The 13,191-nt window shown below is 34.1% G+C and overlaps 1 protein-coding gene across 3 annotated transcripts; it reads left to right on the top strand.

Moving 5' to 3' along the window:
- The first annotated feature begins 1,471 nt into the window (after positions 1–1,471).
- LOC148611632 (flavin-containing monooxygenase 5-like) lies at positions 1,472–12,531 on the top strand. 3 transcript variants are annotated; one of them, XM_088592364.1, is made up of 7 exons: positions 1,472–1,626; positions 4,529–4,642; positions 5,719–5,933; positions 6,965–7,264; positions 9,517–10,068; positions 11,241–11,406; positions 12,015–12,531. In XM_088592364.1, exons 2-7 carry the CDS (start codon positions 4,537–4,539, stop codon positions 12,278–12,280), a joined length of 1,605 nt encoding a protein of 534 aa, XP_088448490.1. In that variant the 5' UTR covers positions 1,472–1,626; positions 4,529–4,536; the 3' UTR covers positions 12,281–12,531. The 3 variants fall into 3 exon arrangements, with proteins under 3 accessions (XP_088448490.1, XP_088448491.1, XP_088448488.1); XM_088592365.1 differs by having other exon boundaries at positions 1,473–1,616; XM_088592362.1 differs by lacking the exon at positions 1,472–1,626 and adding an exon at positions 1,660–1,817.
- Positions 12,532–13,191: the final 660 nt, after the last annotated feature.

Genomic DNA, 13,191 nt, shown 5'->3' with positions numbered 1-13,191 from the left:
TACTTATAACTAAACTAAGGTTATTGGTTTTGCTTTACAGGACATGAAAAAGGCATTACTTATAACAAATACGCGAAGCTATTTACGTTGTACTGTACTAAACTGCATACTGAGTGTAACGGAGGTTTAAAGCATTTGCACAAGAGATTGCATTTTCACTACAATCAATGTACGTGCAGTGAGATACTAAACAGCACAAGACTCATGCCCAAATTACAATGAATCGACTATTCATTAACTTGTTCGTCGAGCAGCGGTTATTTAAGAAGTCCCATGCACAGACAATAGAGTAAATAATGAGAATAGGTATGATGTATATGTCAAAGAGACAACAGCCCCACTGGGATGAAAATGTCAGCCCAATGTTCACCATTGGTCTTCAATAAACGACAAGGAAACCATCTCAACCAAGGACAGGCTGCAGCTGATCCCAAAACATCATTATACACAGATACGCCGAAAGAGGTGCCCTATATACTCAAGTAACATAAAAACAAGTGAGAACGAAACAAGACATACAGAGGCCCTTAATTCCCGAAATGCGCTGGGTTAAAGTATTTTGGCATGATCACAACCCTCCCCTTTAAAATCTGGCCACTTTGGACAAAATATTACACAATTAAACACACCTACAATCAATTCACAAAGGCCGGAGTCCCATGTTACAACCGAAATAAAGGAACTGAATATAAATTACACAAATGTACAAACTAATGACTACTAGCAGTCAACTGATATGCCAGCCCCAGACTAGTTCAAACCTACAAAAAGTAATATCCCCATCGTATGTAAAATCAATCCCAATTCTTCCCATGTGGGGCTGAGAACATTTCATAAGTCATACATTACAGACACAATAGTCCGAATTTCCTCCGACCCTGCAACCCTCCCCTTTTTTATTTGGATTGATATGTCGGGTGGGGATCAGAACGATGTGCCATACAAAAAGTTGGAGATTTAGCGGTACGGCGGAGTATCGCCCTTCAACCGCTTGTAACGGTTATATCAATCCAAATAAAAAAGAGGGGGGTTGCAGGGTCAGAGGAAATTCTGACTATACAGACACAACCCATGTCATGCCAAAACTGCTTTTAAATTATAGTTTTTTTTAATTCCCATGTAATTAAATATTATCAAGAAATTATGGTGAATATAATTAATACTTACAATGAAAACCCATGTCTCAGTATTTTACGGAAGTCAATCGAGCAGACACCATTATGCATATCTGAGGAGCCGGGACTAGCTCCAGAGAGGTTCTGAAATCAAATTTTGGAGACTGGAAGTCCTGGAAATAATTAAGAATCCCCACCCATAAATATTTATTTAACACCCTCTTAAATAATAATAATGTCAACAAATTCAGCGCAATTCTCCACCAATGAATAAAATGGACCCGAGTTGAATGTTGTCAAAAATTATTTACGGAATCGATCAATCCATTCCGTAATTGGTTTTGGTTATATAAATGTCGGTCTAATTTTTGAACTTTCCGTTCTTATCAGCTGTTTATTTAATGTATTTCAACTATTTGTGTTGCAACATGTACGAATCTTGATTTATGACTGGTATTATTAATCATTTTTTCATGTAATATACACATTCCAGATTATCAGGTATATAGAGGTAAAGTTTTAATTAATAATCTTATTCTTGTCAAATATTTATTATTGACACATGATTACCATACATGTACCTGTATATAAGCGATAACAAGGAAGGCATGGACATCACACCGTATTAACGACTTGTATCATTCTTAAAAAAAAACGGCGAATACGGTATATCGCCGCCCCAGAGGTGACGCCGAATGTCAGGTAAGAAGCAATTTTATTATTTACTTTATTTTTAAATAAACCAAACACTGTATGTGTTGTTGATATAGATAATAGAGCACTATATGTAATATGTATGACACAAAAACTAATAAAATGTGTATCATTCATTGCTTTCTAAGAAATTTCTGAACAAAAAGAATATGTTTACTTTTACATGTGTTTAGAATCATTTTCTAGTTTTTTTTTTATTTCTGTAAGCAGCACCACTAAGTATTCAACACATATGCCTACCATATATAACAAACTGCAAAATGCAATAATATCAAATGAATTTAATCTTAATTAAGGGGTACCCATCTATATTATCATGTTTTTTCCGAGTCCGTCATATGGATACGGTCAAGATCTGGCTGAAGATACGATTCAGACCAACTGTACGGAATCAATTAAAGCACAATCATCTCCTTTGATTCTCACTAATCACTTTATAATGAATAACTATCATCTCAAAGTGATATATTATTATCTTGTTCATCTATTTGAATCGGATAATACAAGTGCTAAATTTCGGTTACAGACCACCAATTCAACCAATGAGCATTTGGAACGTATGCAAAAAATAGTCCTACCCAGAAATTATCCCTGTTCCTCATAGTGCTGTGAAAAAAGTTTTCATTTTATTTTAAAAATTTAAACAGTTTCTGAAAGGAAAAACATTTCTGTACATTGTATAGGCGTATTTTGTGTGAAGCCTAATTTCCATAATGATTTCTAAATATATATCTTGTGAAAACACTGGGATTTCCCATGCTATTTATAGACCTTTCACTTCTGGTGACCAGTACTGCACTGCAAGTCTGCTAACCCCACATGCCATTCTGAGGATTGTGAGCTGACATATGTAGAATCATGCTGATATATAGTCCTCTGCAGGTTAAAGTTAAGGTAAAGTCCAGAGAAGCCATTTAATATTGTGAAATTAGCATAGAAGCCTATGGGAAGTGGAATTACTGGTTTCTAGCCTTAAGCTGAAGCTATGGCAAAATGAAAAGTTTCTTGGAGTAGCTTTAAACTACTTGAAGATCTTGTAAACTTTGCCATGTGAGGAATACACTACAAAAATCCTTCAAAATATGTATTTTTTTAAGTTATAGGTCCAAATTATGGGCAATTGGTCTTTTTGGCAGATTTTTATGTCCTATCTTGTAAAAAGTGTAGAAAATTTAGTAAAAATATCAACTATTAAACTTTGAGGGCTATATTTACCTAAATATGGTGGTAATCAGCACTTGAAATCAAGTTTTGTATAGATTTGAGCGAAAATTTGGTTAGAAATGAGGAAAAACTCACTTTCATTACTGCAGTTAAGGACATATAAGCATTTCCCTATGGCAACATGGAAAATCCATTTTTTAGTACTGTTTTTGCTTTAGGTGCCCTTTACTGGTCATGTTTTAATGTGAAAACACTGTATTTACAAATTTAAGGCCAATGATATCACCTTTGTGAAAATTTAAAGATTTAGGGTTTTTGACATGTGATAAAGAAAAAGGGGGAAGCATGTCAGAAATAAATTTAAAAAAAAAACAATTTTTCAGAAAATGATTACTTTTAAAGGCTATCTCTTTATTAATATTGTTAATAAACAAGTCATGATTGATTTTTTTTAATTTGAAAAGTCAGAAAAAGTTCTTTGCAAATATTTAATGCATTTAAGTATGGTAGAATATTGTCACTTTTTTGCTTGCACAACTTGGTAAACCTATATTTAAAAATGAAATATTTAAAAAAGTGCTTGTCACATTTCACTGAAACTTTATAAATGCATTCAGTATGTGTATAGGGAGATACTTGTATAGTTATTTATTTTTTCTAAGACAGAAAGTGACTCTTTATAAATATTATACTAGTATATTCGATTTGCCTTAAAAAATCCAGATATATGGGGAACAGGACTACACTGTGTACAACCATGAACTTTTCTATCCAAATCCTTCATACAAAATGAAGTTTAGTATAATATATTGTATTACATGTAATAAATATTTTGTACGCAGGTCATGAATAATATTCTGAATAGAAGCATCCCCCATTTGAATGTAAAGGTCTTTACAATTAGCATCAAATGTCAAGACAGTTAGATGCATTACATTTTTAATTTTTGGCACTATTTAATAGAAATTAAAAAAGTGATATGATTTTATTTGTACATGATAAAGTAAACAAACATATTTTTTGCGCAAAAATATGTTTTGAAAGATGTGAATTGTACATTTTTTATTGTTTTTGGTGTCATAAATATAGTTATGTGCTATATCAGCCACAGATACGATTACCTGACATGCCATGTCACCTTGGGGATGGCAATATATCGTTCCTGTCGGGTTTTAATAAAATGATACAAGTGGGTAATGCGATGTGGACATTGCTCTTGCAAGATTTTTTCATCAAACACATAACACCTTTTATTCTTCGCATGAAAAAAAATCAGTGCAAGAGTAAGCTAATTTATTCTTGCGGACACCCCTTCCCGTTTTTCCTCCTTTGGGGTCAGCGCTGGAGATATTTTGTTTTTGTTTTGACCAATTAAGCCAATCTTCAGTCGAAACTAAACCAATTTTTAAGTCCAAAAGGGGGTACTGTTTAAATAGGTCTGATTATACATTTGTATAATAAGTTGTTACAATGTTTTTGACTGAATTTGAGAATTTTTTTTTCATGATGTTGTATGTATTGAATTTCATTTTCAGAAAAAAAGATGAAAATTGCAATAATAGGCAGTGGAGCTAGTGGTCTTGTCGCTGTTAAAAGTTGTTTAGATGAGGGCCTTGATCCTGTCTGTTTTGAGAGAACTGATGATATTGGTAATTATACTCCTGTACACTGCTGCTGTAAATATGCAGATATTATACACCATTTCTAAGATAATATATTGAATTTCCTGAGAAACAAAGCAGTTAAGCATGTGTATAATTATCTCTCATTACTTGATTTATATAAATAATGAGAAGATCTCAGGCACATTTCCAAGGACGGTGTACGGCCCGAATTAAATCTTGATTATTATAACTCAAAGAATTTTCTTGCATCATCCACACTGCATTTAATCCTATAAATGCCCCATCTGAAATCCTGGGTCCAATTAAATAAAAATGCTTAAATCAGATATAGATGTTTCTATTTGCATTAAAAGGACTTGTACAATATATAAAAGAAATTTTATGTACAGTACATGTAAGTGATGAAAAAATAATTAAAGATTACCAAGATTTGTTCTTTGATAACTATTTTACTGATTTTACTTCCTTATTTTTTGTTTCTTTTCAACTTAAATGTATCTAGTATTACAAATCTTCAGGACGGACATGAACTTATTTCTCATACTTCTTGACACTCTAAAATCTAGTTTTAACCTATTGTAGATGTTGTTGATAGTTTTTTATAGCTTGTGATGATGTTTGTTCTCTGACTGATAGTTTTTTATAGCTTGTGATGATGTTTGTTCTCTGACTGATTGTTTTTTATAGCTTGTGATGATGTTTGTTCTCTGACTGATTGTTTTTTATAGCTTGTGATGATGTTTGTTCTCTGACTGAGAGTTTTTTATAGCTTGTGATGATGTTTGTTCTCTGACTGATTGTTTTTATAGCTTGTGATGATGTTTGTTCTCTGACTGATTTGGCTGTTATGATACTTTGTCAAGGGTTAGGTATCAAATCTTTTCAAGCAAGCATGTATGTTCTGGATGTAGACGTGTTGATTAGGGAAATATCATGTATACAGTTATTCATTGTAAAAAAAAACTTAAAAATCTCATATTGTAAAATTACTATTTATTTCCCTTTTCCTTGTAGCTCACTGCCTTAACACAGATAAAGCATATTATAAATGTTGTATTATCTAGCACTGTACTTATCATCATCTGTTTTATTGATTGTAGGTGGATTATGGAGGTATACAGACAAAGTTACAGAAGGACAGGCCTGTGTAATGAAATCTACCATCATCAATACCAGTAAAGAGATGATGTGTTACAGTGATTTCCCAATACCAGATGATTACCCAGTGTTTATGCACAACACTTATGTACAGAAATACTTCAACCTGTATGCTGATAAGTTTGGTTTGAGAAAGTACATCAAATTTAAAACAGAGGTGACATTGACTATTTTTCGGGAGTTATATTTTCAATTCACACTAACTTTGGGTGCAAAAAGCCTTTTTTGTGTTGGTATTTATAAGATATTTTTGGGGTAGAGGGCGACAAGAAAATTTTGTCATTTAAAAAAAAACTCATGATGAAATCATAGGGCATCTTTTCACAAAGCTTACGTTAGACTTACGCGCATGTAAGACCCATTGGTTTGTTAAAGATGTACGTGTATATAAGTCATAAGTGCTTTTTGAAACGGTGCTATATGACCCTGGTTACATCAGACATGTACCAGTATTTATTGATATTGTTCCAATTCAGTGGCGGATCCAGGGACCCCCCCCCCCCCACCCCCTTTAGAAAAAAATTGTTGAAATATTGTGTGTGTTAAATCATGAAAAACACTCACTTCGTGTCCTTGACCGGTGATCCTGTCAAGAATTTTTTTTGGGGGGGAGGGCCTCTTACCTAAAACTCTTGATCTGCCACTGCTATTGTAATCCTTATAGATTAATCTAAGGATACAACAATACTATGGCATGTATTGGCAAAGGCGATGAAAGAATGATTTGATAATGAAAACATGGAAGAAAAATACTACCGAAATGCCCGTTTGGGCTTTAACCGTTTGATGTCGAAATCTCTTCTTGCATGTTGAGATTATTTAATACAAAATTTAATTTATTTGTAATAGCTTTTTGTTAATTTTTATCAGCTGATTACAATTTCCCAACTAGGTCATCCCTAAGTATGTTTGGTTTTCTATATGTGTACATGTATGTGGCAATTTCAGAAAACCATTCTATATAAAAATATTAGTTACCTGGCTTTAATTTTTATGAACATAATTATTTTTTAGTTCAAAGATTGTTCAACCTCTGTCCTCTATTGCCACAAATCTAACACAAGCAAATAAATTAGATATTTATATCATTTGGTATTGGCCAACATTAGGTCAAATAGCTGTCCGGATGTTACCTAGTGAGTGCACTCTTATGGTAGTCCAGAATTTGTATGATATTTATTCCTTTAGATTGCATATGTAGCAAAACACCCCGACTTCAAGCAGAATGGGAAATGGATTTTAGAAGTAAAAGACAATAACACTGGGAGTACCGAGGAGATGGAGTTTGATGCTGTGATGGTCTGTACTGGTCACCATGCCGAGAAACACATACCAGAGTTCCCAGGGTTGTCTAACTTTAAAGGAAAAGTCTTGCATAGCCATGACTATAGACATCCGGCTGGATATGAGAACAAGAGAGTAGTCATTATAGGGATTGGTAACTCAGGAGGGGACATGGCTGTAGAACTTAGCAGGGTCGCTTCTCAGGTTGGTATTGTGATATTGCGGGGAGGATCAAGGAAGAAGATTCAAATGCACATGCAGTCAAAGTTCACTCGTTCAAACTCAGATGGCTCAAATATCATAAATATTTTCATCAATTATTTAGGCTTAAAACTTAAGTGACAGTCTGAGAGCAAAACAAACATCTTCATCAAGAAAGTAAAAGTTTCTATAATCTTATTTTAACTCATACATTTATGTACTTCAGCACAGCATTAGTTATTGTCATTGCTTTATCAATTGCTTCATTCTGGCAGTGTCCTCGTGTTTTTCTGTGACATTACTAACACAAATATTCTTATATCTTATTTATTTAACTTATTCCCTTCACATCTAATGTAAACATATTGCTAAATGTGCTTCTCAAACTGTATTTCTATAGAAGTGAAGGACAAAATGCCCTGACAAAATATCGATGCATCGTCGGTCTCACAGAATATAAATAAAAAAGATATGTGTGAATACTTCTTAATGGTTCATGGCAGTCATTGCAATTTTTACAGACCGTGAGGTCTAATTTTGAAACGAATGAAAGTTTTAAGTAGGTCAATGAGTGCTAAGGCTATATCAGTTTTTAAAGACCCTGATGTAGCAAAAACATTGTCTACTATACATGACAAATATGTTGTCGTACCAGCAGACAAAGCCCAAAACAACATTGTTTTTGTCTGCAAAACGTTTTACATCCAATGTTTATTATCAGAGGTAGATGTAGAAAATAATAGCAGTGATAAGGCCTATACTGCTACCACACTCTCCAACGAAGAGATTGTGGAAAACCATAAATCTGTGCTATCTTCTTTTGGTCTCTCTACCAAGGACGATGATTGTGATTTACCGTCTATGTGCTGGATTCCTAAACTCCACAAGAATCCATACAAACAACGTTTCATAGCTGGATCTGCAAAATGTACCACCAAACTTCTATACTCACAACTGTCAAAGAGGGTCTGCAGTCCTACCACAACACTTGTTACTCCCGTAGTGGTATTAATTCAATGTGGATCCTGGAAAATTCTAAAGATCTTTTGGAAACAATTAGTTCAAGACTATTATCTGAATATAATAGCATTAAAACCTATGATTTTTCAACACTGTATACTTCTATTCCCCATACTCAATTAAAATGCCAACTTAAAAACATTGTACATCGTTGTTTTTCCAAAAAAGATGGTAAACCTAGATACAAATATATAGTTCTTGGTAGAGATTCCTCATACTTGATAAGAAATAATTCAAAATCATCTTCCAAATATACAGAGGAAGATGTTTACAAAATGCTGGAATTTTTAATCGACAACATATTTGTCCAGTGTGGTGGACGTGTTTTTCAACAAACGGTCGGCATTCCAATGGGAACAAATTGTGCTCCTTTACTTGCTGACCTATTCCTTCACTCTTATGAGGCTGACTTTATAGCTGATCTGATCGTTTGGCTAGATCCTTCAATCTCAGTTTCGGCTATATAGATGATTTATTATCTTTAAACAATCCTAATTTCGGGGATTTGATACATCGCATCTACCCAAAAGAACTTGAAATAAAGGATACTACAGACACTGTGAAGTCAGCCTCTTATCTTGACCTACACTTAGAAATCGGTGGTAAAGGAAAAGTATTGACCAAACTTTACGACAAACGTTATGACTTTTCATTCTGAATTGTCAACCTTCCTTTCATCTGTGGCAACATCCCTTCAACACCTGCGTATGGAGTGTTCATATCACAACTCATACGTTATGCCAGAGCTTGCCGAAACTACGCAGACTTTTTGTATCGCACTAGAACTCTAACAAATAGGCTTCTGGAACAGGGTTGTTGCTACAAGATTGAAGTCATCACTACAGAAGTTCTATGGTCGTCATCATGAACTCGTGGATCGTTATAATGTATCCATCTGCACCATGAAAACTGATTTATTCAACGGGTCATAGTTTTCCTTTCCTCGTTTGTCTACCCCGGACTTGACTTTTTATGAGCAACTCGGCAGTGTTTCTAGAAAAACAGAGGACGCTTACCCTACCGGTGCACCTGGTCCATGCTCCCAGTTTTTAGTGGAGTCCGAGTTGCTCATTTGCTTTTGTTACTTTGTATGTATGATTTTAGTTACTGTATGTTCTTTGTTGTGTAATTCTGTTTTCCATGTCTGGTCTTTGTCCTTGGATTACATTCTTTTGATTATCGCTATAACCTTGGTTCCCATGATTACTCTTGCATTACGTGCGTTTTTCTTTCAGGTTTTTATCAGCACTAGGCGAGGCAGTTGGGTGTTGAACAGGATAGCTGATAGTGGTATGCCGGTAGACATGATAAATTCACGACGGTTTATGTTGGAACTTCTAAAATTTTTTCCTAAACTAGCTTCTGGTTTTATAGAATATCAATTAAACAAAAGGTTTGATCATGCGACATACGGTTTAAAACCAAAACATCCAGTCTTTGCACAACATCCAATGGTTAATGATGAGATGCCAAACAGAATTGCTTCCGGTACATTAAAAGTTAAATCGGACATAGCAGGATTTACAGAGACTGGCGTCCTCTTCGATGATGGTACACAGGAAGACGACATTGATATAGTTGTTTTGGCAACGGGGTATAAATTTGGATTCCCATTCATCGACAAATCTGTTGTAGATGTGCAGGAAAACCGAGTTCAGCTTTTTAAGTACGTTTTCCCGCCAAAACTTGAGAAACATACATTGAGCGTAATAGGATGTGTACAACCATTAGGTGCTATAATGCCAATATCTGAGCTACAATGTCGATTGTCAACTCGTGTATTTCAGGTAAACTATAACAAGAGGCTCCCATGAGCCTGAATCGCTCAGCTGGTTAAAGATTGTCTTTCAAGGGCAATAAATTCTACAAGGAGTTGTCCAACATTTTGACTCAAGAAGACTTTGATAGGACTATCATAATGATCATTTCAGCGATTAAAGTTTCTATCTATTATAGTTTTCAAGATATTGGTTGAAAACTGTAAAAATTCATCTTTCAACGAGTCACCTGACAACTTTGATCCCTGAAGACTTTTGAAGGCCTTATAATAAGGGTCACTTCAGCTATAGAATTAATTTTGCTAAACCTAACGGTTTTGGAAATATATGTGAAAAACTGTCTGACCCCTTCGTTCTATTTTAGTAACGGTGGCCATGTTTTTCGACGAATCAAAAATCCCCATATCAGTTCTATGCACGATAACCCTAGAAACATTCATACGATGTTTGATTCCTATTAGTCAAGTAGTGTCAGAGGAGAAGATTTCTGAAAGAAATAACATTAAAAATAGCAAAAAAACGTCGAAAAAGGGCAATAACTCCAACATGGCTTAACAGATTAAAATGAAATTTTGAACACAGATAGAGCTCATCATGTTAAACAATATTTTTGCTGTCAGAATTTGGCTAAACCTAACAGTTTTGGAGATATGTGCGAAAAACTACTGTCTGACCCCTATGCTCTATTTTTAGTAACGGCGGCAATGTTTTCCGACGGATCAAATATCCCTACATCTGTTCTATGCACAATACCCCAAGAAACATTCACATCAAGTTTGGTTCCAATTGATCAGGTAGTGTCAGAGGAGAAGAGTTTTGAAAAAGTTGTTAACGACGGACGACGACGACGGCGGACGCCAAGTGATGGCAATAGCTCACATGGCCTTTTGCCAGGTGAGCTAAAAAGGAAATTGATCTTTTCTTAAACTTTTTAAGGATTGAGCAGTGTTTTTTTAACCCTAACTATTGTTTGTGCACATTAAAAGTCTGTAGAGCTGTAACTTTAATTTTCTTTTCATGAAACACAAATCATCTTATTCATAATGATACTATTCAAGAGATATATTATTTGTATTTGGTAAGGAACTTAATCTAGTTTTTATGGAGCTATGACTATAGACAGCTTTCCCTTTGGTTTTGAATAATGGTTTTCCATGAATGAAAATGATTTTTTTAAACAGGGTAAAGTTAAACTTCCAGATGCGTCAGAAATGATGGCTGATATAAAGTTAAAAGAAGAGATGATGAAACGTAGATACACTCAGTCACAGAGGCATACAATACAAGTGGACTTCATTAATTATATGGATCAACTTGCTGAGCTTAACTGTAGTCTCCCTGATTTTAGTAAGTCTATCTGTTTTTTTTTGTTTTTTTGCAACTTTGAAACATCTAATTCACATTAGAATTCGGAAGTCTTTTTAAAGGCTTATCAAAGAAAGTAAACAAAGAAAGAAAGAACCAGGTATATCATGTGATAGAACACAACGAAACTAGAAAAACATATGATCAAAGCACTTTAAATGATACCCTGCTCCCCACCGAATATAAATCAATTTTATGGTCAAACTATGAACAAAATGCGCAAGATCTGTCCTGCCTTTACAAAGCTTCTCTCAATATATCAAATGGCTGTGATGGGTAATAATTATTGCACAGAAACTTTTAACGAAAAAGTTGGTGCAGGTGAATGAATAAAGTCACTGGAAATTTGTTATTTTTATATTCCAAACCAAAAAAAAAAGAATATTTTTTAGAACGAAGATAAGTGATGTATTATGTATGATAATTATGCCCGAATACTTGTGTATTGGTCTCTAAGACAGATTTTACTACTTGGTTGGTATAAGTATGCCAATATGGGACCAAGTTCTTTAAAAAAAAACACACACACACATCATTAGTAGATGTGTGATTAAATTGAATTTTCACAAATAAGATTACTTTCATTTCAGAGTCAATAATTTGGTCTGATCCCAAGTTGGCCTTTACTTGTTACTTCGGACCATGCACACCTTACCAATACAGACTAAGTGGACCAGGGAAATGGAAAGGTGCTAGAAAGGCTATAATGTCACAATGGGATAGGACATTAGCTCCTCTTAAAACCAGACCACTTGGATTCAAAGAAACCAAGTCACAATTCAAGTTTTTTCTATTTTATGCTGTGTTTGTTGTTGTGTTTTGTTGTATCGTACATTTTATTTTTAGTATATTTTAGATTTAGGTATATTATGATTATGTGCAAAAGAACAACGTATTGCCATTTGCTTAAACTTACATTTCAGCAGACTTTCATGTTTGAAATGTATATTTATGTAAAAGTAACTATAAAAGCTGTTTATAATTAATTTGATTCACTGTTGTAGATGATCTCAAGTCTTTATTACTAGTCTAATGTTTTAGGTAGTCCTGAAAATAAATTGATCATTGATGTCACTATATAACAAATAAACCCTAGTTTATATTTGACTGTGGATGGCTTTATTTGGTCAATTCTTAGATGAAGGTTATAATAAAAATACCAAACTGATTAACTCTTGGCAATAGTCAAAAGGAAAGTCCGTTTAACAATTACGATATCAATGTCAAAACCAGAAAATTGGAATCTATGGAAATGGCCCTGATATGATTCAGGTATTTCCGATGGAATGGAGGGGGTAAATCAGATTTTATAGTGCGCTAAACTCCCCCTTCCATTATGTTTAATATTTACGGTTTATTTAGGGAATGACTGTTATATTTTTTGGTCTATGAGGAAATAACCTCAGTCACGTGGTGCACACTATATATACAGGTAATTTTCAGTTGTACACCACCGGCATTAAGGTCATTTCAAATAGACCGAAAAAAAAATACAACAGTCATTCCTTATAATTTAATTTTAGTATCAAAATTTAAGGAGTAAACCAGCAAAAGAAGATTGATGACGTCACAGTCACATTACAAAAGACAATTTTTTATCCAATCAGAGAGCGTGTTACATCTGAAATTAAATTATTACAAACTACCACTGGTCAAAGTAGGCAACAACACAGAAGATGTGAATTATAAATGAGAGAAAATAGCTATATTTAAGAGGTAAAAAGAGCATTAATACAAGTAAAATACTAGAAAACGAAGAAAACAACG

Source organism: Perna viridis, chromosome 7 (assembly GCF_037379345.1).
Source record: "Perna viridis isolate PV_CMFRI_1.1 ecotype Kerala chromosome 7, ASM3737934v1, whole genome shotgun sequence".
Classification (NCBI taxonomy): domain Eukaryota; kingdom Metazoa; phylum Mollusca; class Bivalvia; order Mytilida; family Mytilidae; genus Perna; species Perna viridis.
This window is presented reverse-complemented; position numbering and strand designations above follow the sequence as displayed.

Bases quoted from the DNA above. Each gene is read 5' to 3' on its own strand.
- LOC148611632 (XM_088592362.1), top strand. The intron at 4,643-5,718 runs GTAATTATACTC...TATTGATTGTAG, and splicing joins TGAGAGAACTGATGATATTG to GTGGATTATGGAGGTATACA. The intron at 10,069-11,240 runs GTAAACTATAAC...TTTTTTAAACAG, and splicing joins TGTCAACTCGTGTATTTCAG to GGTAAAGTTAAACTTCCAGA.